General features: G+C 42.4%; 1 protein-coding gene across 3 annotated transcripts in view; it reads left to right on the top strand.

Moving 5' to 3' along the window:
* Nucleotides 1-968: 968 nt before the first annotated feature.
* The window catches only part of LOC138208606 (voltage-dependent T-type calcium channel subunit alpha-1H-like), a 35,474-nt gene continuing 8,634 nt past the window's right edge, over nt 969-27,808 (top strand). For 2 of the 3 annotated variants that reach the window (XM_069166617.1, XM_069166615.1), the window contains exons 1-27: nt 969-1,068; nt 1,316-1,449; nt 1,903-2,000; nt 3,487-3,646; nt 6,193-6,505; nt 6,633-6,725; nt 6,812-7,391; nt 9,990-10,366; nt 12,848-12,999; nt 13,451-13,636; nt 13,932-14,049; nt 14,588-14,743; nt 15,485-15,572; nt 16,989-17,179; nt 18,706-19,011; nt 19,496-19,596; nt 19,964-20,087; nt 21,394-21,462; nt 21,650-21,834; nt 21,929-22,055; nt 23,332-23,457; nt 23,551-23,640; nt 24,078-24,270; nt 26,070-26,221; nt 26,337-26,446; nt 26,662-26,795; nt 26,887-26,957. In XM_069166617.1, the coding sequence (XP_069022718.1) occupies nt 1,030-1,068; nt 1,316-1,449; nt 1,903-2,000; nt 3,487-3,646; nt 6,193-6,505; nt 6,633-6,725; nt 6,812-7,391; nt 9,990-10,366; nt 12,848-12,999; nt 13,451-13,636; nt 13,932-14,049; nt 14,588-14,743; nt 15,485-15,572; nt 16,989-17,179; nt 18,706-19,011; nt 19,496-19,596; nt 19,964-20,087; nt 21,394-21,462; nt 21,650-21,834; nt 21,929-22,055; nt 23,332-23,457; nt 23,551-23,640; nt 24,078-24,270; nt 26,070-26,221; nt 26,337-26,446; nt 26,662-26,795; nt 26,887-26,957 (4,473 nt within the window). In that variant the 5' untranslated portion in view covers nt 969-1,029. The remainder of the gene's footprint in view (nt 1,069-1,315; nt 1,450-1,902; nt 2,001-3,486; nt 3,647-6,192; nt 6,506-6,632; nt 6,726-6,811; nt 7,392-9,989; nt 10,367-12,847; nt 13,000-13,450; nt 13,637-13,931; nt 14,050-14,587; nt 14,744-15,484; nt 15,573-16,988; nt 17,180-18,705; nt 19,012-19,495; nt 19,597-19,963; nt 20,088-21,393; nt 21,463-21,649; nt 21,835-21,928; nt 22,056-23,331; nt 23,458-23,550; nt 23,641-24,077; nt 24,271-26,069; nt 26,222-26,336; nt 26,447-26,661; nt 26,796-26,886; nt 26,958-27,808) is intronic. The other variant, XM_069166616.1, reaches the window with a different exon arrangement.

The raw sequence follows: 27,808 nt of genomic DNA, 5'->3' as shown, positions 1-27,808 counted from the left end.
TTGTAAATGAAGGTTGACATATTTAAGTGTATTATTGCGAGTTTCTCCATTTATAAAATTGTTTTGTTTATGAGATTAGTACATTCAGTGCTGTGATTGTAACTTTGATTTAAAAGCTCTTTGACACCAAATCCATGCACATGTAACCCTCAGACAGATATTTGTGAATTCAGTCTGGTAATGTTTTGGACACTGCAGGACAGACATGGCTGGGCAGTTTCCTCAGGGTTCCCTCTGGGTTTTTCGGCAGACATTAACATTGGCTTCATACTTAAGGCTGAGAGAACAACTTGAATAAATAAGTGGAGAAATATAATGAATGCAGATGATTCCACATAGGGCACGAAGGGTCACTGACTGGTTTGATGAGTATAAAAATTATGTGAATAATATGCTAGAGCCTTCACAGCAACCAGATCTAAATGGGAGACGTTGGACAGATATGTTAAACAGCATTTTCTACTGTGATAATCAAAATAAATAATGAGCTGATATGCTGAGAAAAAAATGTTTGTCACTCCAGTAAAGTTCGACAGACTTAAAATTGAAAGTCCATGTCAAGCAGGATTGAAGATGTTCTGACAGCTTTTGATGTCCCAGCAATTTACTACGAGACTTTACTTGATATTCATCTGTTATTTAGTTAATCAAATCTTAACACCAAGTCAACTCAGTCGACTCAGGATGCAGAACACGGTATTTTGAAGTATTGAATTTCAGTTCCCTGCTTACCAACATCTTTGCAAATGTCAGAGGGAGAATGTCTGATATCGGTAAAAAGGAGGACACCTGACATCAAGTGAAGTGAATCTCCGTCTCTCCTTGGCTCATTGTGATTGGCTCAGACTACTGTCAGTCAAACTGTCAACCTAAAGTTTGAAAGCACAGCTTTTTAAAATGTGTTAATGTTGAATTTTGTCATCGTAATATGTGTTCAAACTCTGCCGTGGTGTTGACCCTTAACCTCGTGTCACATGGTTCGAGCGTGTGAGCATTTTGGCCATCCTGCTGAACTGTGTGACTCTGGGGATGTTCCAGCCCTGTGGCCACACCTCCTTCGTGCTGCAGGTAAAGCCCCCCCCCCCCCCCCCCCCCCTCCACACACACACACACACACACACACACACACACATCTGAAATTAGAAACTAATTATGTTCAGCTGAGACTTTATTATCAAGGGTCTGAAAAGTTTTGCCTTAATTTTTTCCCCCACTTAATCAGTTTACACTAATCCTTCTGTGTGTGTGTGTGTGTGTGTGCGTGTGTGTGCGTGTGTGTGTGTGTGTGTGTGTGTGTGTGTGTGTGCGTGCACAGGCTCTGGACGATGGGATCTTTGCGTTTTTTGCTGGGGAAATGGTGATGAAGATGGTGGCTCTCGGGGTCATAGGTCAGAGTGGTTACCTCGGCGACACATGGAACAGATTGGACTTCTTCATTGTTTTGGTGGGGTGAGTGTTTGACAGACGCACACACGCGCATGCACTCGTACACACGCGCATCTGACATTAAATATGAGCCAAAAGTGTGTGTGCATGTGTGTGTTTTGTGTTAAGCTTAGACACTTGTTTAATGCCAGTTAAATGTCAAGCGTGTGTGCGCGCGTGCCTGGACGCACCGGCGGAAGTGTGTGTGTGTGTGTGTGTGTGTGTGTGTGTGTGTGTGTGTGTGTGTGTGTGTGTGTGTGTGTGTGTGTGTGTGTGTGTGTGTGTGTCTACAATAGCTTCACAGAATGACAATCGCATTATTCGGTCCTGAGAGACACAGACGTTGGTGATTGGTAGTTAAAAGGCGGTGTATCCCGGAGACTGCGTTCTGCTGGATTCCCTGCGGATGTTCTGGGTTTGCCAAGGTCAGCCTGATCCGAATGCCGGTGACACAGCGGTGGCTTTCCCTCTCTGCAGAATGCTGGAGTACTCGCTGGATGGACACAACGTCAGCCTATCAGCTATCCGGACCGTTCGCGTTCTCCGCCCACTGCGTGCCATCAACCGAGTGCCCAGTGAGTGTTTCTCCTTTTTTTTTTTTTAATTTTTTTTTAGCTCCAACATGCTGCTCTCTCAGAAGTTATTAGGACATTTTTTTTAATTGTCTTCCATTCTTTTGACTCTGCGGTTCAACACAGTGTGATGTTTAATGAAACTTGACTGTGAGGTTGACTTAAAGTGCTGACTTGAACTTTTAAAAGTGTGTTCACATCCAAACTGAGTGAACAGTCGCATGGTATTAGTAGACTCACTGTGTGTATAGACAGGTCCGGACACGCTCCAGTGACGATTGTTTGCAGTCGTTGCGCCCTAATGATTGAAGAAGTCGAGTTCATTTTAAAAGTTTAACCAGTTGTCATTTACCACCACATACTGTATGTTTTGCACTGAAACTCCTTCATTGGAACAAGTTCAGCTTCATCCCATTGAGCCGCCCCCATTGGTCGCTGATTGGTTTGAACAGAGTTTCCAGACTTTAATCACTGTTTAAGGCTAAAGCCGTGAGCTGTGGTCAGAGTTATGCTCGGTGAACAGTGGAGGGCTCTCCTGATTGACTGAACTAGATACAGACCTCACTGCAATCCAAAATGGTTCTGTGTTTGATGTGCTGAAGACCAGATTGAAGGCAAAAAGCCCTGAAACAAGCAGGAAGTGAAGATGGCTGCAGTACAGTTCCTGGCAAAGCATCAGCAGGACATATACCAAACATCTGCTGATGTCTGTGGATTGCAGACTTCAGAAAGCCACTGACTGAACAAAATATTAAATATGATGACTGTGCAAGACTATGATAACTTGCCCAATCAGCTTTCTCTCCCGATTAATTGGACAATGTATAAAAAGAGCTGCAATTGCTGCATCTGATGATGCAAAACCCTCAGCTGAAAGTCAGCAACCTCGTTAGTCACAGCCAAGACAATGACAAATGTGTCACTGTCCTTGCACTCTCTGACTACTCTAAATTCTGCTTCCTTTCTTTAACCTCCCAAAGCTACGCATGTGTTAACAACCGCAGCTCTCATTTTGATGGATGCCTGTGTAAACAAATCAGGGCACGCTGAACAAAGTCATGGGAATCATTGAGATGCTTGTGTTGTTCTCAACAGCTCACCGGACAAACTGGCCAGCCAACTTTATGTTTATTTTACCGCACTGTGTGACCTTGACAAAACTCAGACTGAGGTCTTGTTAAATTTGAGTGTACTCGAAGTAACCAAAAGTCTAGAAGCAGGAAGGGGGAAGGTTTTTGTATGTGTGCTCCACAGGAGAGTGGAGTGGGGGCCAATTATCAGTGTAATAGTAGTACACCTTACAAAAATGCAAGTCACAGGAAATGTTGGCCAGACTGGAGAAATCTCTGCGAGTATTCTGCACAGAACTGAAGCAGAGCAGTTAGTTAAATGGCAAATAATTACAGTTCAAACGCAGATCTTTGCTTGTCTGACTGTAACGTCTTGGTATTTATACTGTATGTGTGTGTGTGTGTGTGTGTTTTGTTAGGTATGCGTATCCTGGTGACCCTCCTGCTCGACACCCTTCCTATGCTGGGCAACGTGCTGGCGTTGTGCTTCTTTGTCTTCTTCATCTTCGGCATTGTTGGCGTACAACTGTGGGCGGGGCTACTGAGGAACCGCTGTTTCATGGGAGAGGATGTGATAACGTGAGTTATCGCAGTAACAGCCAGATGTCACAACAAGGGATGTACCGGCCTCATTACTCGGAACGCTGTGTCAAAAGTTTGCTCACAACTGATTATCTTCCTTCACCCAGCTATTATTTATAAGTGGGGATTGATATCACAGATCATCTGATGTTGTTTGTTCTCTAATCAGCTCTGTCTGGGAGGTACTAAATGTGTAAATGTGTCTCAATGCCGGACCCTCTAGGCATCAGAGATCACACATCAAGGGATTAAGAGGGCTAAATTAATTTGGAGTGTCGTTATTCGGAGGTCGACTCTTAGTGGCTGCTTCCACAGAAAACCCTCCGAGTTTCACTGTCGCTCCCGCTCTCTCCCTCACGCCGTCGTCCCCGGTGTCATGCTCAATCACCGATGCTGTGACACCATTGCTCACACTACCGCTCCCGTTCACTTGTTCACACTGTGGTCACAAAATATCACATAACATCATTCTTACCTCCTGATCTCACATCTGCTCATCTCACCCACTTAGATAATAATCGGTGGCGGTGCTGTGGTGGTGTACTGTTGTCCTGTTTGGAGTAGGCAGATACAAGCAATCAGTGGTTTTATCACGAATACACAGTAAATACCACTAATAAGAAGAAACGTCCTTTATAGAGCAGCTTTAAACCAAATGAAAAGGAATTAAACAAGTAATTTTCTGGACTGGACAGCTGGTTTACTACGTCTATACAACGGCTGTATAAGGGAAAGCAATATGATATTGTTATGCCTGCTTCACAGCGGCCTAACATTTTACTCAAAACTAACCGTTCTACTCAGTTTAGCAGTTTGAATTTGTATGCCTCTCCAGCGGTGATAGCCAAGACCGGAGACATTTATGTTTTCAGGTTTTCCAGCTGTCCGTCCTGTTTTCGTAAATTCAATATTTCAGAAACCCTTTGAGGAAATTTCTTCAAATTTGTCACAAACCTGGACACGTGGTTTGTACGTGGACTTCAAGATTAACTGATTAGATGTTGGAGGAGGGAGGGGTCAAAGGTTAAAGGTCGAGTTCACTGTGACCTCATGTCAGTCCCCTATTGTGAATGAGATATCTATCCCTTGAAGAAATTTCTTCAAATTTGGCACAAACATTCACTTGGACTCAAGAATGAACTGATACCATTTTGGAGGTCAAAGGTCACTATGACCTCACAAAACATATTCGTGGCCGTAAATCAAGAATAAATGAGCTAATTATGACAAAATTTCACACAAATGTCTAATAGTAAAAAGTTATGAAGTGATGTAATTTTAGTATCCAAACGGTCATAGGTCAGCTTCATCATAACATTTTCCAAAAAAACACCTTTCTGTCCTATATTCAACACTATATCTCAGGAACGGAGGGGGAGATTGTGACCATATTTCACATTCGGTCAGATACTGAATTGGTGCCACTAATCTTGAGTGTCCACCTTGAAACAATGCTGATTGTTTGGATCTTCTGTGCAGTCAGGTCGAAGAAGTTTGTGAAGCATCCTTGTTTGAAAATGTGTAGCTTCTTTATAGAAACATCCATATTTAAAGGATCGTCTACTGTTATAGCTACAACTTTGTGTCCATCAGAATCAGGTTTATTGGTCAAAGTCCTCAGAACATATTTTATATGAGTCTAGACAGACATGGATGTAAACTGCAGCTTGACTGGTTGGCGGAGACAAACAACCACGAGGCGGTAATGCTCGTATTTTGTGCCTCATAAACAACAAAATGACCTTCTGTAATAGGAAGTGAGGCAGCAGCTCTCCCTTGTGACCCCTATCTACACCACAGATGATTGATTGTTTATCTCTGCACCTTCCCACTCTTTTATTATTTTCCCTTCATCTGTATTTCTCTCTCTGTTTCCTCACTTCCTCCTTTAGCACCCCTGTGTATTTCATACCGGCTTTCTCCTTTTTTCTAGAAAACAGACCTTTAGCAGAACCAAGAGATCAATAAAATGATTGATCCATCTAACTTTCACTTCAGTTTGTGTTAGAAATTCACTCCCTGTATTTCAAGTCTGTTCCATGTTTTGCCCGATTAAAGCTTCAGGCTTTGGAGTTGTTCCACTTACAACTATTACTGTATCTGTGTAGCCACAGCCTAATATTGCTCATTCCTTGGTTCCACTGTGTGAAATTAATTTGATTAAATTAAATAACACATCAGTGAGCCACAATGAGTGAAGTGTTCCTTTACATACGCCATCTATGCATAATTAATAAATATCCACCAGGACACCAAATATCTGTTTTCTAACATTTTCTAAAAACAACAGGCCCTTAATTTTTGTGAATAAGTCGCCTTAAGTCTGACTGCCACAGGGAAGTTGTGAAAGTACCAAGAACAGATCTTTTCCTTCATGGTTTTGGTCTTTTCATGGATTTTTTTTTTAAAGTCAATAAAGAAACATACAGCTGTTTTATGTTCCGTTGTTAGATTCATTCATATTTATCTGCTCTGTTTTAACCATGTAATATAAAAAGTAAAACAAAACATTTGTTCATTCACTTTTCACCCATCTTCTCCAGGAAATATAACATTTCCTTCCTGAATGGCTTTTATCGGCCCGATGGTACAGATGAACACCCCTTCATCTGCTCCACGGAGAGAGACAATGGGATGCTCCGGTGCTCTGATGTGCCTCGCCGCAGTGTAGACGGGACTTCCTGCTTCCTGGGTGCTGAGGAGGCCCATCCAGAAGTGACACTAGGAGCAGATGAACCAGTCTCATGTGTGAACTGGTACCAGTATTACAATCAGTGTCGTGCTGGGGAAATTAACCCACACAAAGGAGCTATTAACTTTGATAACATCGGATATGCATGGATTGCCATTTTTCAGGTAAATATCTGCAGGATTTTTTTTTACAGGAATGCATCAATCTGTTATTATTAATAAATAATTATGATGATATGTGCACTACACACCACTTTTATTGCCATTGGTCTGTATGCATGTTTTCATTCAGGTAATTACTCTGGAGGGTTGGGTAGACATCATGTACTATGTCATGGATGCACATTCCTTTTACAACTTCATATACTTCATTTTCCTCATTATAGTAAGTACCCAAAGACACACGCACGCACTCAAACATAAAAAGTTGCTTTACAGCCAGTGTATTTACGTGTGTGTTATCCTGACCAGGTGGGCTCCTTCTTCATGATCAACCTGTGCCTGGTCGTCATAGCAACCCAGTTTTCTGAAACGAAACAGAGAGAACACGCCTTAATGAAGTCGGAGCAGCACGCCCGCCAGCTCCACCAATCAGCTTCCACGCTGGCCAGCTACAGCCAACCAGGAAGCTGCTACGAGGAGATCATCCGCTACCTGGCACACCTGGGCCGTAAGGCGTCGCGCCGACTGTGCCGTTGCTACGCCCAGAGACGCACACAGTTTCACTGCATGTGTGTGTGCCAGAAAGAGCAAGGTGGTGGATCTGCCAGAGGGGGCGGAGTTGGGGAAATGAACGGACTTGCCCACCGGCACTCAGGCCACGCCCCCAATGACTTGTCACACCTACATCAGCTTTATCATCTTCATCAGCAGCATCATCACCAGCGTCCTCAGCCTCAGTCCGAGCCTGCTGTCAGTAAAGGGGGGAACGGTTTTAATTATCCCTTCATAGCTCCTCTCTACAGTCCCCAGGATGCAAAGGGCCAGGATCCAAAGAGGGCGGCTGCCACGGAGACCGTCAACAGACTGCCGCAGCTGGTGCTGGAGCATGGTGAGTTTGTGAGTTTGTGAGTTTGTGAATGCTTTCATCACTACAACCTCCCACCCTGGCCTGGGTTTTAGAGGCAGAGGCACACATTTTGAGCCCCTTGTCAAAGACTAGCCCCCTGCATTCTAGCACCGTTAGCAGTGTTGACTCTTTTGATGGGAAAATAAAAGCTTTAATGTGCCTCTGTTTGTGTTTGTCGGAGTGATTTGGCTAAGCTTGCTTTATTTCAATTAATTATTTTGTTTATGAAATAATCTTTGGCAGCCGGTTCACCCAGATTACAAAAGCACATTTTCCACTCAGTAGTATTTAAACATGCAGAGCCCTTCAGATTTATTTGACCAAATTTTGAGATATCAACTGGGCACACTTTTCTTCCCCTTGCCAGAGGCTGTTTTTTTTTTTTTTTTAAGGGTGTTGTAATCCTAATGCATGCATGGACTACAAAGATGGACAATAAGAGATACAGTGTATGGAACAAATGAAAGGGAAGCACACATTCAATTCAGTTCAATTTTATTTATATAGCGCCAAATCACAACACAGGTTATTTCATGGCACTCAACACATTTAAAGTCCTTACAGCAGAACTTTATATTCTTTACACTTTACATTCACATCAACTGTAAACTCCAATAATAATCATGCTGATTAAGACATAAGGAAAATGTCATTACACCTTACAACGACATGGTTTCGAAAAATATACTTTGTAAGAAAAACGAAATAAATATAAGAAATATGACAAATTAGAGCATAGCACGTTTGACCAGACCCATAGTGAGTGTGTGAATAGATGAATGTGGCCACACTCCATTGAAGATTGTTTCCAGTCATTGCATGCTAATGGGCGTAGACCTGGTAATTTTGAAACTATTGAAGCAGCCTTTAACCAATCAGCATTGACCTCATTATACTATATGTGTGCTGAAACTCCACCACCTCTGCCATTGTGGAAACTATTTCAACGCCAGCTCACTTAGTCACCCCCCACTGGTCGCTAATCGGTCCGCCCTTTAGAGCGGCTGAGCAAACCTTCATGAAAACAGGGTTTCCAGACACAGCGAAAACTGTGAGAAACAGTCAGGTGAAGCCTTATTCAAGCCCAAAGGTTAAAGTGTCGACAGACAGTTTAACCAAAAACATTTCTCTCTAACCTATTGTTTTTATCCAATCTCTTCATCTGTGCTGCCGAACATGTTTGTTTCCCTGAAATCCCAGGGGAGAGAAAGGATGCAAATATTCATGAAAATTACTTGCAACAGGATATTGAAGATTCTTTCATTATGTTCTTTGGATTACGTGTGATAACACCACTGATCGAAAAACCTTTTACTTGTGAAACAATGTTTTTTTTTTCATTATGTTGTGGCACTGTGTGCAGCTGGGGAGTTACTCAAAGCATTATAAAAGTATATATATAAAAAAAACCTTTAGAAAAACAACAAGAGCAGCTTGTCTTGTCTGAGACAATGTCAAGTTACCCTGGATAAACCACGTAGCTTTTAGGAGACAAGAGCTTAGAAGATGGTTTAAAGGGGTACTTCATAAAATTGCTCTAAATTAGGGGGACTCACTCGGGAGGAAACAAAATTATACGGTCAAAACGAAAGCAGCAGAGGCCAATGATATTCTGACTTTTTTCCGAGCATGAGTCATGTCCCAAAAACACAATGCATCTTTTTAAAGTCCAGAGCCCAGTTATCTCAAAATCCAAACTGATATAATCCCGATAATCCAGACATCATCGGGGGATATTTTTTTTCAGAGCGAACAAAGCCCCTCAGTGTTTCACAACACTTTCTACAGCTGTTTTCACAGGCTGTGTAGCGCTCAGTAAACTGACCTTGATTTGTAAAATTGGTTAAGTAACAGAGAAAATACATATCAAATCTGAATACAATTCAGTATTACATACTAATTGGAGCTGGGGGCGTCTCTCCCACACAGAAAAGTGATAAGAAATGACTGCTGTTACATACACTGGGGCCACAGCCTCTGTACATGGAGACAAGGCAGTCCTTTTTAGCAAGTGTGCCTGCTGAAAATGTCCTTGTCGGCCCCATTATCTATAGACACACACCAAAGAATGACTAGATTGGATTTACTATATCAGTCTCCAGTGAAACATGAATTTGTTGTAATTGTGATGACAAGTGCACTGCTCGTGCTAGATTAGTGTATGTTGTTATGTCATTGGAGCATTCCTCCCGAACGGCTCGCTAATGAATTCTGCTGAAATCTTAGCCCCACCACCCCAAACACACACACACACACACACACACACACACACACACACACACACACACACACACACACACACACACACACACACACACACACACATCCCCATTCTAATAAAAGAGCTCTCCCTCTGCACAAAAGCTTCCCAACTGCACAGTGGTTTTCATGTTATTGAATTTTTGTCTCCCAGAAATGAAAAGAATTTCCTCTCCTTTACTGAGCATAGAATATATGACAGAATGTCGACACGGATGCAACATACAGAATCAGCTTTCTGCAATAATGCCCCTGTGGATGTATGATTCATGTGGCTATGTGGCCCGTGTCTATATCACCTCCTCTCTGATGTCTCTGCAGGAGGGTGTGCTTCGCATCCAGCGCTACCGTTGCCAGGTGAGGTCCCTGGAGAGTCCTCAGTATGCCCGTACTGCATCTACTACAGCCAACTTAGTGACAGCGAAAATGTTAACGAGCAGCCTCAAGACCAGCAACATGGGTACAGCAACTCATGCCATGGCAACAGCCCGTGTCGTAGTAACAGCCCGTGCCACTGTAGCAGCCCCTGCCTCGGTGATGCACAGGTGTCTGAGCCAAAGAAAAGGCTGTGGGAGCGCTGCTGGGCGGGACTACAAACTAAACTGGAACTTATTGTTGGCAGCAGATACTTCAGCAGAGGAATCATGATTGCCATCCTTATTAACACGCTGTCGATGGGCATAGAGTACCACGAGCAGGTATGTCTGCGTGCGTGCTGGTGTGAGAGGCTGCGTGTACGTGTGTGAACGTGCACAGTCGTGCGCGCGCTGATTGGATGTGACTAAAGTTTGATTGGAAATTTATGTGCTAATCACTGTGTGTGGTGGAGTCAATAAACTTACCCTCCAATTAACACTTACAGCGCCGGGCATATGGGGATCATGAGGTGCGTGTGTGTCTGTGGGTGTATGACTGTGAGTGCACATGAGACTGCGTGTGGGTGTGTGCAGGCGTGTAGCAGGAGATGGAGAAACTCATAAGACCTGAAGTGTTAATTAAAGCGTGACCCTGGGAAAAGAGAGAGAGAGAGAGAGAGAGAGAGGGCTCTGGAGATGGAGCAGAGCGAGAGAAGCGGGTGGAGGAGTGAGGTGGAGGAGGAGGACAGATCTGACATTGTGATTGGCTGAAAGGCAGGGACAGATTGTGGAAGACGAGGGAAGATTGCATTTGGCCCATTTCCTGAACAATATGACAGGTCTGGATGGGCTTAACGTATTGAATGGCTAATGTTTAATGACAAGGGCTGACCTTTTCTTTTTTTTGTATCCTTTTTAAAAAATATTACCAACAACCTCCCTGCATAGACTAAAATGAACAGTAGGGATATATGCGTGACTATAATAACAGATGAATGTGGCGCTGAAGCCTGATGTATTTTTCCTCGGTGCCAGAGAACTCTATATTATCATTTAATAACTATTAAATACACACGAGAGCCATAGCATTTCATTGGGACATATTTCATCCTTTCAATCAACGTGACCAGTGCAGTTCAGTCTGAAGCAACTCAGAGACTTTCTCATCTCTGGAGAGTTATGTCTGTGTCAGACAGATGTCATCGAGCATGCTCAGAGACATAGTTGCTTGTTTACACTGCTTTGTTGGTTTGACGAGCTGAGAGAAATAAACCACAGCGGCTGTGTTCACTGTAGTGAGGAAATGTCACCCACTGCCATGATGGATTTCTTTCATGTGTTTTTACTATCATAGTTTTTGTTCAGCAACAGCTCTGTGGCACAGAGGTAGAACATTACACTTTGATTATGCAGACAGCGAACGACTTGTTATTAGCATGTGTGGATAATATTAACTCTCGTGTTTTTTTGACAGGGGCTTTACTTCCTCATTGTTTGGGGTCCTGCAAACTGCAGTGCTGTATCTGGAAAATACCATATGATAATGAATATAAAATGTTTTTTTTTTTTTTTTTTTCCCTGACCCTGTTAAAATCCAATATGCAGAAAGGTTAAGAAAGGTCATTTAAACATTTGATGAAAGTGGCAAAATACTGAAATTATCATTATTTATTGTTATTAGGCCAAATATGGAAATATTCTATTCGTGTATGTTTTATGCGCTATGAATTAATATCAACAAAGATATTCCCTCAAAGAATGTACAGTGGGATTTCCCTTTAGAGACCTCTTGTGAAACCTAAATAATGGATGGGATGGGAAAATAATCCCAACAAGAGTAATGTGTCATTTTTGTGTAGACGACATACAAAATTATTATTAATCCAAAATTATGTTTAAAAGCATTTGGATATGTTTACTGAGCTTTTAAAGAGAACAATCATGTGAAGATATAAGTCCATACTATTGGAAAGTGCTGGCTTTTGTGACATAATTGGGACTTTTTTAAATTATTAATTCTACAAAAATATCAACAAATGTATTATTCTTCTGTGGAAAATGGAAGTACACCCTTGGCATCAAAAGCTCCTTCAGTAGAAACAACTTCTTGTAGTTGTCCACCAGTCTCTTACAGCAGCTTGCTGGAATTTTTGACCACTCTTCCATGCAAAACACCTTCAGTTTAAAGGTGCGTTTACTGCTTATTTCAAATCCCCCAAAACAAATAATTGGTATTTGTTATGGCTGTTTATTAACCATCTATTTGTTCTTTTTAATTCCTTGGTGGTAGTCCTGGGGTGTTTAGGATCATTATCCTGTTGAAAGTTCACTCGTGGTTCAACTTCAACTATATATTCCAGCTCTCTTTCATTTAATTTAGAATTAATAGTTGAATCAATGACGTAAAAGCTGTGCAGTCCCCCCATGTTACAAACCTGGACAGCTTCTACTTGGTACCTGGTTTTCAGTTTGAATGAGTGTTAATAACTTAAATCTGAACAGCTTTGTTAACATATGAGAAATTGTTTCCTTAGACTCCTGTGCAATTCCTCTCTGGCTTACTGCTTTAGGTAATATCAATCATATTAATAGTAGAAATATATTATCTCAGTCCACTCTAAAAAAAATGTGGGTAAAAACCTGGTGAACTTCAGTCCACATAGACCCTCACTGAGATCTTATATCAGAAATTCCTAACATGCTGAGTGTGCTGCGCTCCACACTGACTGTCTGTCTGTTTGTTTATTCATTTCTCTGTGCCTGTCCGTCTCCGTACATCAATCTCTCCCTCTTTCCTCCCCACAAACGCTTCCCACTCCTCAGCCGCAGGAGCTGACAGATATTTTGGAGATCAGTAACATGGTGTTCACCAGTCTCTTCGGTCTGGAGATGCTGCTGAAGCTCATGGCTCTCGGGCTTTTCGGCTACATCAAGAACCCTTACAACGGCTTTGACAGCATCATCGTCATCATCAGGTGGGGTTCCAGGTGGAGGGACTCTCTGTCCGTGAGCTCGAGTCTTGTGACCGTTGCGACGCAGCTCTGGAGTCAGATCTCCCAAACTGTCACACTGACGCTGGCTCTGGCAGCAGGGCCAAGCGGCTGCCCTCCATTATGTAGTACTACAAGTTAAATTATGCATCTGTGTTTAAAAGCATTGCTTGTTTACTGTGCCAATCCACACCGCTCTTGCTTTCTTTAATGGCCGGTGAACTGTAAACAGCACTGGCCCATTTCGTCTGTTCAGCTGCCACATGTCACTTGAAAAAGAATCACACGCTTCCCCCAAGATTTCCAAGGTTTTTTGTGGGCGATACTAACGCTGACTTCAAAAGAGTTGCAGCAACTTAAAACGATTTATTCAGCAGATATTAAAGTGAATTTGAACTGTGGGTTAATATTTTCATGTCATCTGTATGTGCTTCAGTGTGTGGGAGATTGCGGGTGAGGCTGAGGGAGGCTTGTCGGTGCTGCGTACCTTCCGTCTGCTGAGAGTTTTGAAGCTGGTCCGGTTCCTTCCTGCCCTGAGGAGGCAGCTGGTGGTGCTGGTGAAGACCATGGACAACGTGGCTACGTTCAGCATGTTGCTGATGCTCTTTATATTCATATTCAGGTATCTTATTTCTTCTTGTGTAGGTGATGAGACTCACAAGCCAAAATGTTTTCTCAGCTTCTTTTTAGCTTTGATAATACTGATTATTCTCTTTCAAAAGTCCAGACCTCTCCTGACCTTTTTCTTCCTCAGCTATTGCTCATTTTACCACATGTATTATTGCCTTTTACACAAACACAGTTGTTCACGCAGGCGGCATTACTGTACCCATATTAAATTACCATGTAATGAAAGTATTTTCTCATTGTGTGTGTGTGTGTGTGTGTGTGTGTGTGTGTGTGTGTGTGTATTGCAGTATCTTGGGGATGCATCTGTTTGGCTGTAAATTTGGTTTGCAACAAGACAGTGGAGACACTTTGCCTGACAGGAAAAACTTTGACTCTCTGCTCTGGGCGACTGTCACGGTCTTTCAGGTTAGACAAACACACTGACACACACTCTCTTTCACACACATGAAAACATAAAAAGCACACAAATACACAAACAGATCCACAATGTTTGATGAAGGGGAATTTCCCCATTGAAAAATTACCATTTTAAAAACGAACAGGGATGAGGGTTAAGCGGCAGCTGCTGCTGTCACCAGCTCTGTTGATCCTCGCCTTTATTTCATTTGCTCCAATTTGGGGGTGCTCACGCTCAGTTTTTCAACAAAGTATAAAAACTCTCCCAGTGGGCAGGTAAGATTTGCTTCACAAGCAGAGGGGGAGCGAGAGTAATGAAACACACACTCCGCAGGAGCTCATTTACACTGATGAGCACCATTACTGTTCATCTGACAAAGAGATATTAAAAGGAGAATACAGAGGTGTTCCTCTTATTATGCTTAGAACACCTACCAGCAATGTAAGCTACACTTCAGGTCCTTTTGTGTTTGAAAGTGTGTGTTTGTTATCTCCACACATAGTTTGACTTCAATCACCTCTCTCTCACATCTCTTCTAATGTGCAGATCCTCACTCAGGAGGACTGGAACGCAGTGCTCTATAACGGGATGGCCTCCACCTCGCCGTTGGCCGCCCTCTACTTTGTCGCCCTCATGACCTTCGGCAACTACGTCCTCTTCAACTTGCTTGTAGCCATTTTGGTCGAAGGCTTTCAAGCTGAAGTAAGGGCAAAGATGCATTTTTACTTGAGCTACTTAACGAACAAGGCAGAGACAATGAGACTAATTGAGCTCTGTTGTGCGGATGATAGCAAAGCTGCCTACAAGAGAATAATCTCCACCATCCTGCCTGTGTGGTGGTGTCTCCTCTTGCTCTCTTTATCCATCACTCTTTTCTCTCAGTTGTCCTCTCTTCCTCTATTGCACTTTCCACATCTCCTTTTTCTCTCTTCCTCTATCTTTCTTTCTCGCTGACAGACACACACATACACACACATACACAAAATACTCTCCGGGGTAGGGATGTGTTTGATATCGCCTGCCATTCACAGCTGGTGAGCTTTTGTTGTTTAGTTTTCATCTTTTATCTCCAGCATCAGAGAACACTTGCTCTCTCTCTCTGTCACACACACACATTCACACACACACACACACATACACAGATACCCTTTGCCAAAGCCGTCTGCTTCCATCTTTCTGGCGTGAATTTTAATTAAATTCAGTAAAGCTTTATTGGCGTGACTACAGGAGATCGCTGCCAAAGCCATGCACATAACTCAACTAGAGAACGCTGGAGATTCCCTCCGCCCGCTCTTTGTCTCTCAGTCTCCCCCTCTCGACTTGCTCATGTTTTTCACTTTTACACCAGTCAACAGACAGTGAGAGGAGGAGGGTGATGATAAAGATTATGATGATAGTGGTGATCCCGGTCCTCTGTGTGTGTTTGTGCGTGTGGGTTTTCAGGGTGATGCCAACAGATCTGAAGCCGATGACGAGAGACAATCGCTCAGTTACGAGGATGAGGAGAAGTTGAGAGAGCTGTACGCTGCAGGTACAAACTGGTATATCAGCTGGGCATGAAAATGCAATCTCACCCACAATCACTTTAAAGGATCATTTTGTTTTGTACAACTTGGGTCACAATTTTGTAGTTTTTTTTTTCATAGCCACAACACAGTCAGGTAGAAATACAACAAGTGACTTCATCATACTAGTTGAAACAAACCTGCAATTTGCAGATGCATCTATAAAAACCAAGTCCTGTCTTTGTACTTTGCATGTTAAGAGACAATAGGGAGTCACTGTAGCATCCATCCTGTCCTCAGGGATGAAAGGCATGTTTTGAAATTGCCAAAAATTCCCCATTAATCAAAGCCAGACACTGTACTTGAAATAATCATGTGCACCAAATGTTTCCAGCAGGGAAAAAAATAACCAAATCTAAGTATAAAACTTAAAATCACTCATTAATCACATTCAAAATTTTGCCAAAAATAAAGTGTTTGTATAATTTAGATTCTTCAAAAACAAAACAAGTCTGCGCTCCTAAATAGAACTGAAAGACTTAAATGATGTGACAAAAATTCAGCAAATTTTCGACAGAACTGCAGCCTGGAGCAGAGAGCAGAGAGGAGAGGTTTGTAGAAAATGTAAAAATGTAAACATGTATATAGTTGTGCTGTTTCAATGACTTCCTGGTGCAGTGCAAAAAATGTGACAGAAGCAAAAAAACGCCCAGAAACTGCTTGGTGTTTAGAGGGTTCAACTAAACAGGTTACATATTGTACCTTCAACCAAACCTATTTTAAAGAGAGAACAAACACGAACGGTGAAAGTGCTGTCTGAACAGTTTGTCAGGAACCATTTTCCTGTGTTAACTTTGACCTGTAACTTGATGTGGTTGCACAAAGAACAGTTTCCCTGTTTAGAGATCAGATCAAGCTGACTCTCCCAACCTCCAACAATCGCAAAGGGTCCCTAAATTTCTGTGAAATGTTCTGTTAATTTGGATACATTTTTTTATTTTTTTATTCATTCATACAATTCTTGAATCATTTAAAAACAGCTGCCTGTCTTAAAGGTTCTCTAATAACGGAAATCTAAAAGCTGTTTGTTCTCGACTCTGCCAGAAATATATACTGTTGTTCATCTAACTGTTTTATTTATTCATGTATTTTCCAGTTTTTCTTGGCTTGAAAATTTCCCATTTTCGATTAATTAATAATTTAGTCGAAAAACACTGTCATCCGACCTTTAAAATTTCACACAATGTATTCTTAAATCACAACATTTTAACACGTCCTTAAATCCCCAGATTAAAACATTACCTCTTTGTCATCAATGAGAGCTGCAGCCCTGATCAAAGCCAATAAAAACTGATGGACAAAACTGGTAAAATACTTACAATCCCAAATTTTAAGAAACAGGAATTATCTTTTGACAAAAATGGTTCTGTGTGTGCATGCAGAGATGAAGATCCAGGCCATGATGCTGAGCCCCAATGGTCTCCTGAACCCAAAAGCCTCCATGCCTCAACCCCCTCCTCCACCTCTGCCCATCATCACCCACACTGCAGCCACGCCCAACATCAACTCCAGCCAGTCACGCCGGGCGAGTGCTGCTTCCATGGACATCCACAGCCTTGAACAGAGGTCGCCGGTGAGTCTAGGGCACATGCCTTCACATAACTAACTATCAGTAATAAAGTTGATTTACAGAAACAGTCAGAGAATATAAAAAATAAATAAAAACTGACCCTAGTTTTGAGATCAGAAAGATCCCATTCTAAATCCTGCAACCAGGGAATTGTGTTTGTTTTGCACAAGTTGAAGTAATAAAAACAGAGTTGCAATAGCCAAATGAGAAAACAACATTTCCATGACCTTCTGTGAAAGGTACCCTGCAGAGTTTTATTTGTTTTCATTCATGTGTTTTCTGTAGACCGAACCAATTACCTGAATGTATTCCTCATAAAACATTTGCAAAGACAAATATTTTTGAACCAGCGTTGTTTTGGCTACCACTAGCTGATGATCAGTCAAATTTTTTTATTCATACAAATCACTTCTATTTGAGATAAATGCCAGTTTTAGCTGTCCTTGTTTTTAAGCAAAATCTTTTTATCGCTTAGCTAATAACTGATGAGATGTTTCCAGATGTCCAAAAGTTAGCTAATTCTTAGAGAACAACCAAAACTATTGGTCATCAATATTCACTACTCATCCTTGTAACCGAGACCAGACCCAACACAGGATTTGGCTCGGCCCAAACTATGGCATATCACCTTCAAGTTAATCAGTGGGCGTGTTTGCAAACATTCTTATAATCCTCTCAAAGATCTCCTAACTTAGCCTTAAAACATTTAGCAGGGAAACTTTTTGCAGAAATGTTTCTCAGTGAGGAGGTCTGACTGAACCTGTTGCTACGTATGACACATCCTTTTAAAAGGTGTGACTGGTTAATCTAAAAAAAAGAAAAAAGCACTATGATAAAGGGCACAGAACGGACAGTGCCATCCAGCCACCCAGTGGAAATTAGATAAACTGCGTCCCAATATGACTGACAACTCTGTTTTTGTTTGTGATCACGCTGTTGTTGAAGGTTGCGACAGACCTGAGTCATCACTGCTGCACTGTTGCATTTTTCCAGCTGCAAAATATGTGGTGTTATTGTTTTATCGCGTTGAGTGGGAGATATGAGATCGACCATGAACATAGTGTTTCATTAACTCTTTGTCATTCAGTATTTGAAGAATGTTTCTCTTACGTTGTTTTTTCCCCGCAATTTTCTCCTCTGCTTAGAAATTCTTAGGTCTCTTAAAAGTCCTCCTCACAGCTCCAAACAATTTTTAACCTGAGGAGCTCTCTTAAGTGCTGAACTGCTTTGTGAACAGCTTTTGCCGCAAGGATCTACTCTTAACTTTAAGGGAAAACTTTAAGAATCGTTCTTCGATTTTCATCAGTGGGAAGGAGATCTTAGCCCCTGGTCTTTTGCCTCAGGTCATCTTCATGTGCAGGTTGGTAGAGCCTGATGCAAACTAAACAGGAACCCCCTCATGAAAACATTGCTCCACCGATCTGCTATCAGCCAAAACCTTTTCAGCTTTATTCTGCGAAGAATTAAATTGTTATTTTCACTTGAGAGATCAGTCAGAAATCCAACCGGGCGTTACCTGTTGTTCAAAGTTGTCTCCACAGTCTCTGTGGGACAACGGGCCAGAGAGCCGTCGCTCCAGCTGGACCAGCATCGGTCGGGCCCCCAGCCTCTACAGGAAGAGCCAGTCAGGAGAGATGGAGTCCCTACTGTCCGACGCTCACACCAGCTGCAGCAGCAGGGAGCAGTCTCTGGATCAGCCCGACTACCTGCAGGTGCCCATGCTGCACTCGCCCGACTGCAACGGCACCACCTTTCACCTCCCAGACCACGGCTACGACGACGCGCCCCCGACGGCACATTACGATGGCGATCAAGAGGAGGAAGAGATTAAGGAGGTGAATACTTACTTGTTTTTAATAGTTTAGGCAGCTCATGTAAAAGTCACGTGTCGGAGGCATTTTGATGGTGTTCTGCAGCTGTTATTTCTAGATCAAACAAGCTAATAAAAGAGCTCGTTTCGTCATGTTCAAAAGTTCAAAAGACGCTGCTAATTATCCAGCAAAGGCATAAATCCCATCCTGGGTGACCGTAGACACTTATGTAACTTAGAAAATATTTAATCAGCTGAATTTCAATCACGAGCAGGGTGGAGGGAAGACTGGGAACAATGTTGGATGTTCCGATACCACATGGTCACTACAAAATAAAATCACTTTTAATCACTCTGAACATAAGCATGGCGTGATTGTGTGTATTTAATGGGTGTACATTATGATATAGGAAATGGACCAACAGCATCACTTAATTGTGTATTCAAGCATTCAAAAGTGCACATTTTTTTCATGCACTGATGTGTGTTTGTGTGTGTGTTACTTGCAGAGTTTATGTAAGAAGCTGAAGAAGATGCTGGAGCCATATGAGCCTCAGTGGTGCCTGGAGCATGAAGAGTGGTCCCTCTATCTGTTCGCTCCACACAACCGGTAAATACACCCAGCACAGACACACACACACACACACACACACACACACACACACACACACACACACACACACACACACACACACACACACACACACACACGTGTATAAAGCCCCTGATGCTCTCCTGAGCGGTCTCGGTGGCTTAGGCCACAGCATGTGTGAAAATTCACAGTCAAAGTGTGAAGCTAACAGCGAAGGCTTTGTATTGCAATTTTCCATTTTATCAATTAAAGCTGGCCAAGTGAACACATCCATTCCCATTATGTAGACAAATGCAGTGATGGAAATGATTCAGCTAGTGTGTCATATGTAAGAGGCAGAGGAGTAGCTGCTGATGCTCTTGTGTTTCGTTGTGTCTCCCTTCAGGTTCAGGATGTGGTGTCAGAGGGTCATAGGTCACAAGATGTTTGATCATGTCGTCCTCCTTTTCATCTTCCTTAATTGCATCACCATTGCACTGGAGAGACCAGACATACAGTCCAACAGCATGGTAGTACACACTCGCAAACACACACATTTGTATGTTTGTTGTCTATACTTGTGAGGACTCAAAGGGACATAATAAATTCCTGAGAAACATCATAACAACACGTCTAAAACCCAACCTTGTACTTAAACTCTATTCATTGTCTGGACTATTGGATACTATTTTACTGATATCATTTCTGTCTTCATTGTGTTTATAACTGTTGCTTTAATGAATTTAAATTTTTATATTTAAAGCACTGTATTTGATAAGTTCTATAAAAAATAAATTAAAAAAAATCTCCTACTAACCCTAATATCGAGGCTAAAACTTAACCCTCGTGTTGTCCTTGGGTCAAAATAACCCGCAGCTGTGTTCAACCAAGTTCTATTTTATTTTCATATTTTTTGGGATCATTGGTGACAAGGAGGTTGTAACAGTTTCTTTAAAGAATGATGACCAATGATCCCAAAAAATATAAAAATATAGAAATAAAATAGAACTTTGTTGAACACAGCTGTGGGTCATTTTGACCAAAGGACAACACGAGGGTTAAACAGCTCTTTAAAGAAGTGAGTCGATCCTCACAAACATGGAAGTACTAAAACTGTCTCTCTCACACAAAAACACACACAAACTTGCTTCACTATCCTCACTGGGATTTTCATTGACATAATGCATTCCCTAGTCCCTCACCCCAGCCTTAATGATCACAACTAAGTGCCGAACCTTAACCCTGACCATAACCTAAACCTAAACCTAATTATAATTCTAACTTTAATCCTCAAACCAAGTCTTAACCTTCAGAGAGCAGACGCTACCCCCCGGAGACCTGAATTTTTGTCCCCACAGTGACACATGTCCCCATGGGTTTGTGTGTATTTAGGTTTAAGTACACGCCAGGATATAAAATCATGTACAATCGTAGACATTTACTCACACACACAGACGCAGAGACACACACTCACACACACGGGCTGATGACCACAGCAGAGCTCGTGTTTACAGCTGATGATGAGAGCAGTTCAGGAGTCACTGTAAGAAAACATGTTATTCCCTGTATGTATTAATTATGTCTCTGCTACAGTGTCAATGGATTTTTCTTACAGCTATGTATCATGTTGCAGTTATTGAGTATGAGTACAGAATCTGAGATAAAGCCACTGGGATGCAAAGCTTTTAAATTCATAAAGGTGCTTCTTTGTGTTTGTCTGTGCACTCTCTAACATGTGTGTGTCTGTGTGTGTGTGTGTGTGTGTGTGTGTGTGTGTGTGTGTGTGTGTGTGTGTGTGTGTGCGTGTGTGTGTGTGTGTGTGTGTGTGTGTGGCAGGAGCGGGTATTTCTGAGTGTGTCCAATTACATCTTCACTGTGATCTTCGTGAGCGAAATGATGATCAAGGTAACATGTTTATTTGAAAGAAGCACTCGACTACAAAGTAATTTTTTCATCTTACTCGTAAAAAGGCAATTTTCTTGCTGGGAAGGCGTCAGTACGGCCGTCCGTCTCATTTTACACCTCATATTATTTTATTATTTCAGTAATTTTTGCTGTGTGTTTCTGTACTGTTCGCTTTGTGTGTGATAAGGTGGCAGCTATGGGCCTGTACTTTGGAAACGGTGTGTACCTGCAGAGCAGCTGGAACATCTTAGACGGACTGCTGGTGTTTGTGTCGCTGGTGGACATCCTGGTCTCCATCGCGTCAGCAGGCGGCAATCGAATCTTAGGCATCCTCCGGGTCCTGCGTCTGCTCCGCACACTGCGACCGCTCAGGTGGGAGGGCAGGAGATCTCCTCTTGTGCTTTCTCTCCTGAAATCATCAAGAGTACATGTTTAACTTGTGTGTGACTGTGTGTGTGTGTTGCAGGGTGATAAGTCGGGCTCCGGGTCTCAAACTGGTGGTCGAGACTCTGATCACATCTCTCAGACCGATTGGGAATATTGTTCTCATCTGCTGTGCTTTTTTCATTGTGTTTGGAATTCTGGGAGTCCAGGTAAACATTTCTATATATTCTCAGTTCATCGTCTGTAGGTTGATGATAAGCTGCATTAAAAAAAAAAAAAAAAAATTCTGAGTCTCATCGAATAATACGCAGTTAATTCATTTTCATCTCTACTTTATGAACCCAAACATCCAAAGCTTGTTGTGTTTTCTGCCTCAAGAAGCCACTGATCACAGTAGTTTGAAATAAATGTGGCACAGTTCAGAAAATGCTTCAGGTAATCAAAGGTGAAGAGAAAAATTGGGAGGAAATGCAAATGAGCTGCTGATTATGCAGCAGAGTCCCTGGAAGTAATTAAAAAAAACAATGGTTCTACAGAGGGATTGTGCTGAGGAAGTATTTTTCAAATCGGATTTTCACCTAGATTTTTCTATAATGAATTTAATTAATGGATACAAATGGTTATTTATTCATTTCAGGCCATTGGCCCTTTTGTTAAGACTCAAAACAAACCTGTAAACTTAAAATAACAAACTATGAAAGGGACAATCAAAAAGAACACAGTGGTTACCAATTTAGGGGTTAGGGCCTTTCATGAGGTCCAGAGATCAATCTGAGAAGTCCCTAATCATTAAAGGTTCTTATAATATAACTGTACATATGATAGATGTTTACTTTGTTACTCCTAATAAAAAAAATACTCGATGGTTTTACTGCTTCAGGCCTTAAAATGCTCCAAAAATCCTTTAAAGTAAGGAATCTAGAATATTTGCTCTTTGGTTGAAGTGCTAATATGTCACATGCGCATTGCTTCATTTTAAGGTGAGCTAATGAATAGGTTTAAAAACAACAAGGTGCAAGGTTTTTTATTTCAGGGGTGTTTTTTGTGCTAAAAGCCGGTCAATTCGGAAAGCTCTCCCCCTCTTTGAGCTAATTTCTATTTTTTCAAATTCCTGCTAAGTATTCAGATTTAACGCTTTTACAGGAAATAATGCTTGATAAATGCTGAAGCTAATATTAACACAGAGGAATACACTGCAGTTCTCAAAAACACATCGCCACTGGATTATCCTGTAATAAGAACACTCCATGATGGAGTGTGTCTGTGTTTGTAATGAATGTAAAGCAGACTGGAGTAGATGGTACTTGGTATATAAAGTAGGCCTGTAGGCACTCGTAGAGTAATTTACAGTACATCAATACAACAGTCTTATCTCCACTTCATGAGGCTTTTTTTTTTATTTAAAAAAAAAAAATTGTATTACCTTGAGGTTACAGTGCTCTCTAATGTTTTCAACTGCGTGCACATCTGTCTGTTTGTGTGCAGCTGTTCAAAGGGAAATTCTTCCACTGCGAGGGGCTCAATGTGAGTAACATCACCAATAAAAGCCACTGTCTGCAGGAGGGTTACCGCTGGGCTCGACGGAAATACAACTTTGACAACCTGGGACAGGTTTGTCTCCCTCCCACACATCTCGGACTGACATCTGCTCTTACAAACTGATTGGTAGCACTGAGCTCATTTCTATGCTTCTCACTCTTGCAGGCGCTGATGTCACTCTTCGTGCTGTCGTGTAAAGATGGCTGGGTCAGCATCATGTATGACGGCCTGGATGCTGTTGGTGTGGACCAGCAGGTGAGGAAATGCTCAGTCCCACATGGTGTGAAAAAAGAAAAGGAGGGTGTTGGAAGAAAATAATAAATTATCAGGGAGACATAGAAACCATTCAGCCAGTTTATGTTGTGTTATGTTGTGTTTTTGTTCTGTTTTGTGTCTGACGCACATTTCATCGGCTTTGTTTGAATGAGAGGGAAAATATTTTAGAAGAGACGAGGGGAGGTTTATGGAAGGAAAAAAGGCAGATGGATAAATAGATGTGAGTTGACAGTGCTGGCAGTTCCACTGCTGACTCAGGACTTACATTGTCTTCTTGTTTATGCTCTCTCCTTTTCTTCCTCTCCACCCCTCCTCATCCTCTTTCGTCACTCTTTTGGTCCTCTTGTTTTTTCTTTTTTATCCCCGTGCTACCTCCTATCATCTCTTCTATATTCTCTCTCTGCCTCTTACTGCAGCCAATAAGAAACAACAACCCTTGGATGCTGTTGTTCTTCATCTCTTTCCTCCTCATCGTCAGCTTCTTTGTGCTCAACATGTTTGTGGGCGTGGTGGTGGAAAACTTTCACAAGTGTCGCCAGCAGCAGGAGGAGGAGGAGGCGCGGCTGAGGGAAGAGAAACGACAGAGACGGTTGGAGAAGAGGAGGAGAAGTGAGAGAGCATGAGGGGAAGGTGGTGGTGGTGGTGTGTGTGTGTGTGTGTGTGGGGGGGGGGGTAACACTTACATTTTATGGCCAAAACTATATGGACCCCTGAAAAATACACTCATACATATAATTACTGAACATGTCATTCCAAATACATTTGCATTTATATGCTGCTAGAACCGCCTGCACTCGATTAGAAAGGTTTTCCACAAGAGATTGGATCCTGACTGCTGGTATTTACCTCCTTTCAGCCACAAAAGCATTATTCCCAGTGTCAGGGACGATCAGCCTCCCTTGTAACTGGTCTGTCAGTGTACACTGAACACAGGACAGGTCTTTTGTGGTTTATGTGTGGCTCTTTTCTCTGCACCGCTATCTTATCAGGTCTATTGGGGTTGGAGCAGTTAATATGTCAACGTGAAATTGCATGAATTCCTATATTGGTTAATAATTTACTTTAAATCAGGTGGTCTCCAACCAGAAGCTCGTGAGCTATCGGGTCGCTACTGGGTGAGTTTGTGTGTGTTGAGTATCAATTTGTTATTGTTCACATAAAAGAAGCTTATTCAGCTGGTTGGTGGAGCTCAGCTATGTGAAGAAATGTTACAGTGTCTGAGCGCTACATGAGTAGATTACATCCAAAAAAAAAAATACCCTAATCAGCACCGGAAACATGGCTGCTGAAGAACGGACTAAAAACTGTTGATGTTGGGTGGTACCACCTGGCCCAAAGTGTTTGGATGAGGTTGAGGGCATGGCTCCAAAGCAGGACAGTCAAGTTGTTCCAACCAAGCATGGTGTGCATGGGGGTATTATTCTGCTGAAACTGGTGCTCCAACCATTCCAGAAAAAACTTGCAAAAGCTCATGTGATCACATGTGATTGTGCACCTGTGAAACATGTGGCTTTGGAATATGTGAACGTGTGAAGCCCATGTAGGTTCTCATGTGAAAACCTTTCCACATATTTAGTTATCATATGCTGCAACATGTGTCATACATGTGATTACGTGTCCCATGTGGAAAACATGGGCAACTCATGAGTATTTTCTGTAATATTATTTGCTGGAGCATTAAGATAACTCTAAATTTGAACTAAAAGGCTTGACCCCAACCCATGCAAGCACACACGAGGCGGGCACATCCACACAGTTTTGGCCAAATGGTGTAGATGTAATATAACACATGCAAAACCTTTTTTTTCCCCACATATATTCTGTATAAGCACATGCATAATTCCTGCCCATATTATGCTCTGACACCTTTACTCAACACTACAGTACACACACTGTTGTTTCTCTTTCTGTTGCTCCACAAACTGATGATGTCACTCTGTCCTTCTCTCTCTCTGCAGTGTAATCTCTAGTAGTGCTTTCCTCTTCGTAGTCATTCAGTTTCCTCTTCGTCAGTTAACTGCCTGGCAGCAGACACTGAGGGTTTCTGCCCAAAGACACCTTGAGGTGCCACAGATAGTGTGTGTGTGTGTTTGATGGATAGGATCGAATTCCTGAGGTGGCACTTTTAGTCTGTACATTCTGGACACACACACACGCACACACGCACACACGCACACACACACACGCACACACACACACACACACACACACACACACACACACACACACACACACACACACACACACACACACACACACACACACACACACACAGCAGAGTGCTACTTGGTACACACTTCATCAGTGACTTCATAGCTCATATTGTATTTTTTTCAGAAATACTTTAATGACCGTGTGTGTGTGTGTGTGTGTGTTTGTGTGTGTCTGTGTGTGTGTGTGTGTTGCAGGGGCCCTGGAGAAGCCGTACTACGCCGACTACTCCCCATTGCGTCGATCCATCCACACCGTGTGCACCAGCCACTACCTTGATCTCTTCATCACCATCATCATCTTCACAAACCTCATCACCATGAGCATGGAGCACTACAACCAGCCTAAGGTAACTATGGCAACCCCTTCTACCACCTGTCCTAGAACCATAGTAATGAAGCGGTGTGCGGTGGTACAGCGCAGCCACAGTAGGCTTTTGAAGTGTGTGTCTGTGTGTCCTGCAGTACTTCGAGGAGATACTGAAGTACTGCAACTATGTCTTCACCGTGGTTTTTGTCATCGAAGCCATTCTTAAACTCATCGCTTTTGGCCTGCGCCGCTTTTTCAAAGAGAGGTATTCATGCTTTGCACACAATGAACACAAAGACTCTCTCAAACATACAGCTTCATCCTTAGAGAGACTGAAATTGTGTATGTGTGTGTGTGTGTGTGTGTGTGTGTGTGTGTGTGTGTGTGTGTGTGTGTGCGTGCGCGTGTGTGTGTGTGTGTGTATGTGTGTCTGCGTGTGTGTATGTGTGTATGTGTGTCTGCGTGTGTGTCTGTGTTAAGGTGGAACCAGTTGGACCTTGCCATTGTGCTGTTGTCTATCATGGGAATCACACTGGAGGAAATAGACCTGAGCGCCTCCCTGCCCATCAACCCCACCATCATACGCATCATGCGGGTCCTGAGGATAACACGAGGTACACCAAAGGGACATGAACACAACAACACAACAACACACAAACACAGGGAAATGTGGCTGATGAGAGCTGACACATGACAATGTTTCAGTGCTGAAGCTGTTGAAGATGGCGACAGGGATGAGAGCTCTGTTGGACACTGTGATGCAAGCGCTGCCTCAGGTAAGAAGTAGCCCTGATGCTCTAAAGTAAAAGATGTCTTTTTAACGGCCAGCTTGGTGTCCAGATCGGATGAAACGCAGATGGCCTGTTTTATTCAGAAATTTACGAGGCCTGGCACCACCTGTTTACTGCGTGATTTACTAACATTACTGATTCCCCTGACCGGCTGGTGTTAAACCAGTAACTCCAAATCATTGTTGAACAAGTAAATATAAGATCAACATCCTCATATTTAGCTGGAGGCTAAATGCTGATCCTTAAATGGATCAGTGTGGCGGACAAATCAAATGGCACATAACGTTATTGCTTCATAAAATATAAACCAGAACATCCAGTCTGAAAGTGTGTGATACACAAAGACACCACACAGCAGTTTATTCTTCTTTTAGGCAGGATTGTAAAACACTGTCAAGTTATCACAGCAGCAGTATTTTATCTCAATCAAGTGGCAACCCACCCATCGATTTTCCAAACTGCTGGTTTGAAGCCTCCAGTCTGGCATTATGCCGTCGCTGTCTTGTTTATTTGGAACCAGAAGTGATGATTGTTGGTCAAGCTGAGGAGGAGTCAGGGGGAGGAATCATCCTCTTCCTCTGACTGAGAACCTGGGAACACTAAGCTCTGCCCACTTATACCAGAAAACCTGACTGCACCCCGGGGATGCCAATCAAACCAGACACCCCCCCAAACATACATCTCTGAGGACTAATATCTAATTAATGATGGAATTATTTTCAGAAACACCACCTGAACACTGATCAGAGGGAGTGAATTTAGCTAATGACACCATAATCACAATTTACTCTGTATTTCATGAGAAAGGTTATGTGGGAGCTTATTGGAGCCAGCCC

The sequence above is a fragment of the Embiotoca jacksoni genome, unplaced genomic scaffold (genome assembly GCF_022577435.1).
Source record: "Embiotoca jacksoni isolate LCO1_2020_lvr unplaced genomic scaffold, fEmbJac1.0.p SCAF_4, whole genome shotgun sequence".
In the NCBI taxonomy this organism is placed as follows: Eukaryota; Metazoa; Chordata; class Actinopteri; family Embiotocidae; genus Embiotoca; species Embiotoca jacksoni.
Note: the sequence above shows the minus strand (reverse complement) of the source record. Positions and strands in the feature narration are given on the sequence as shown.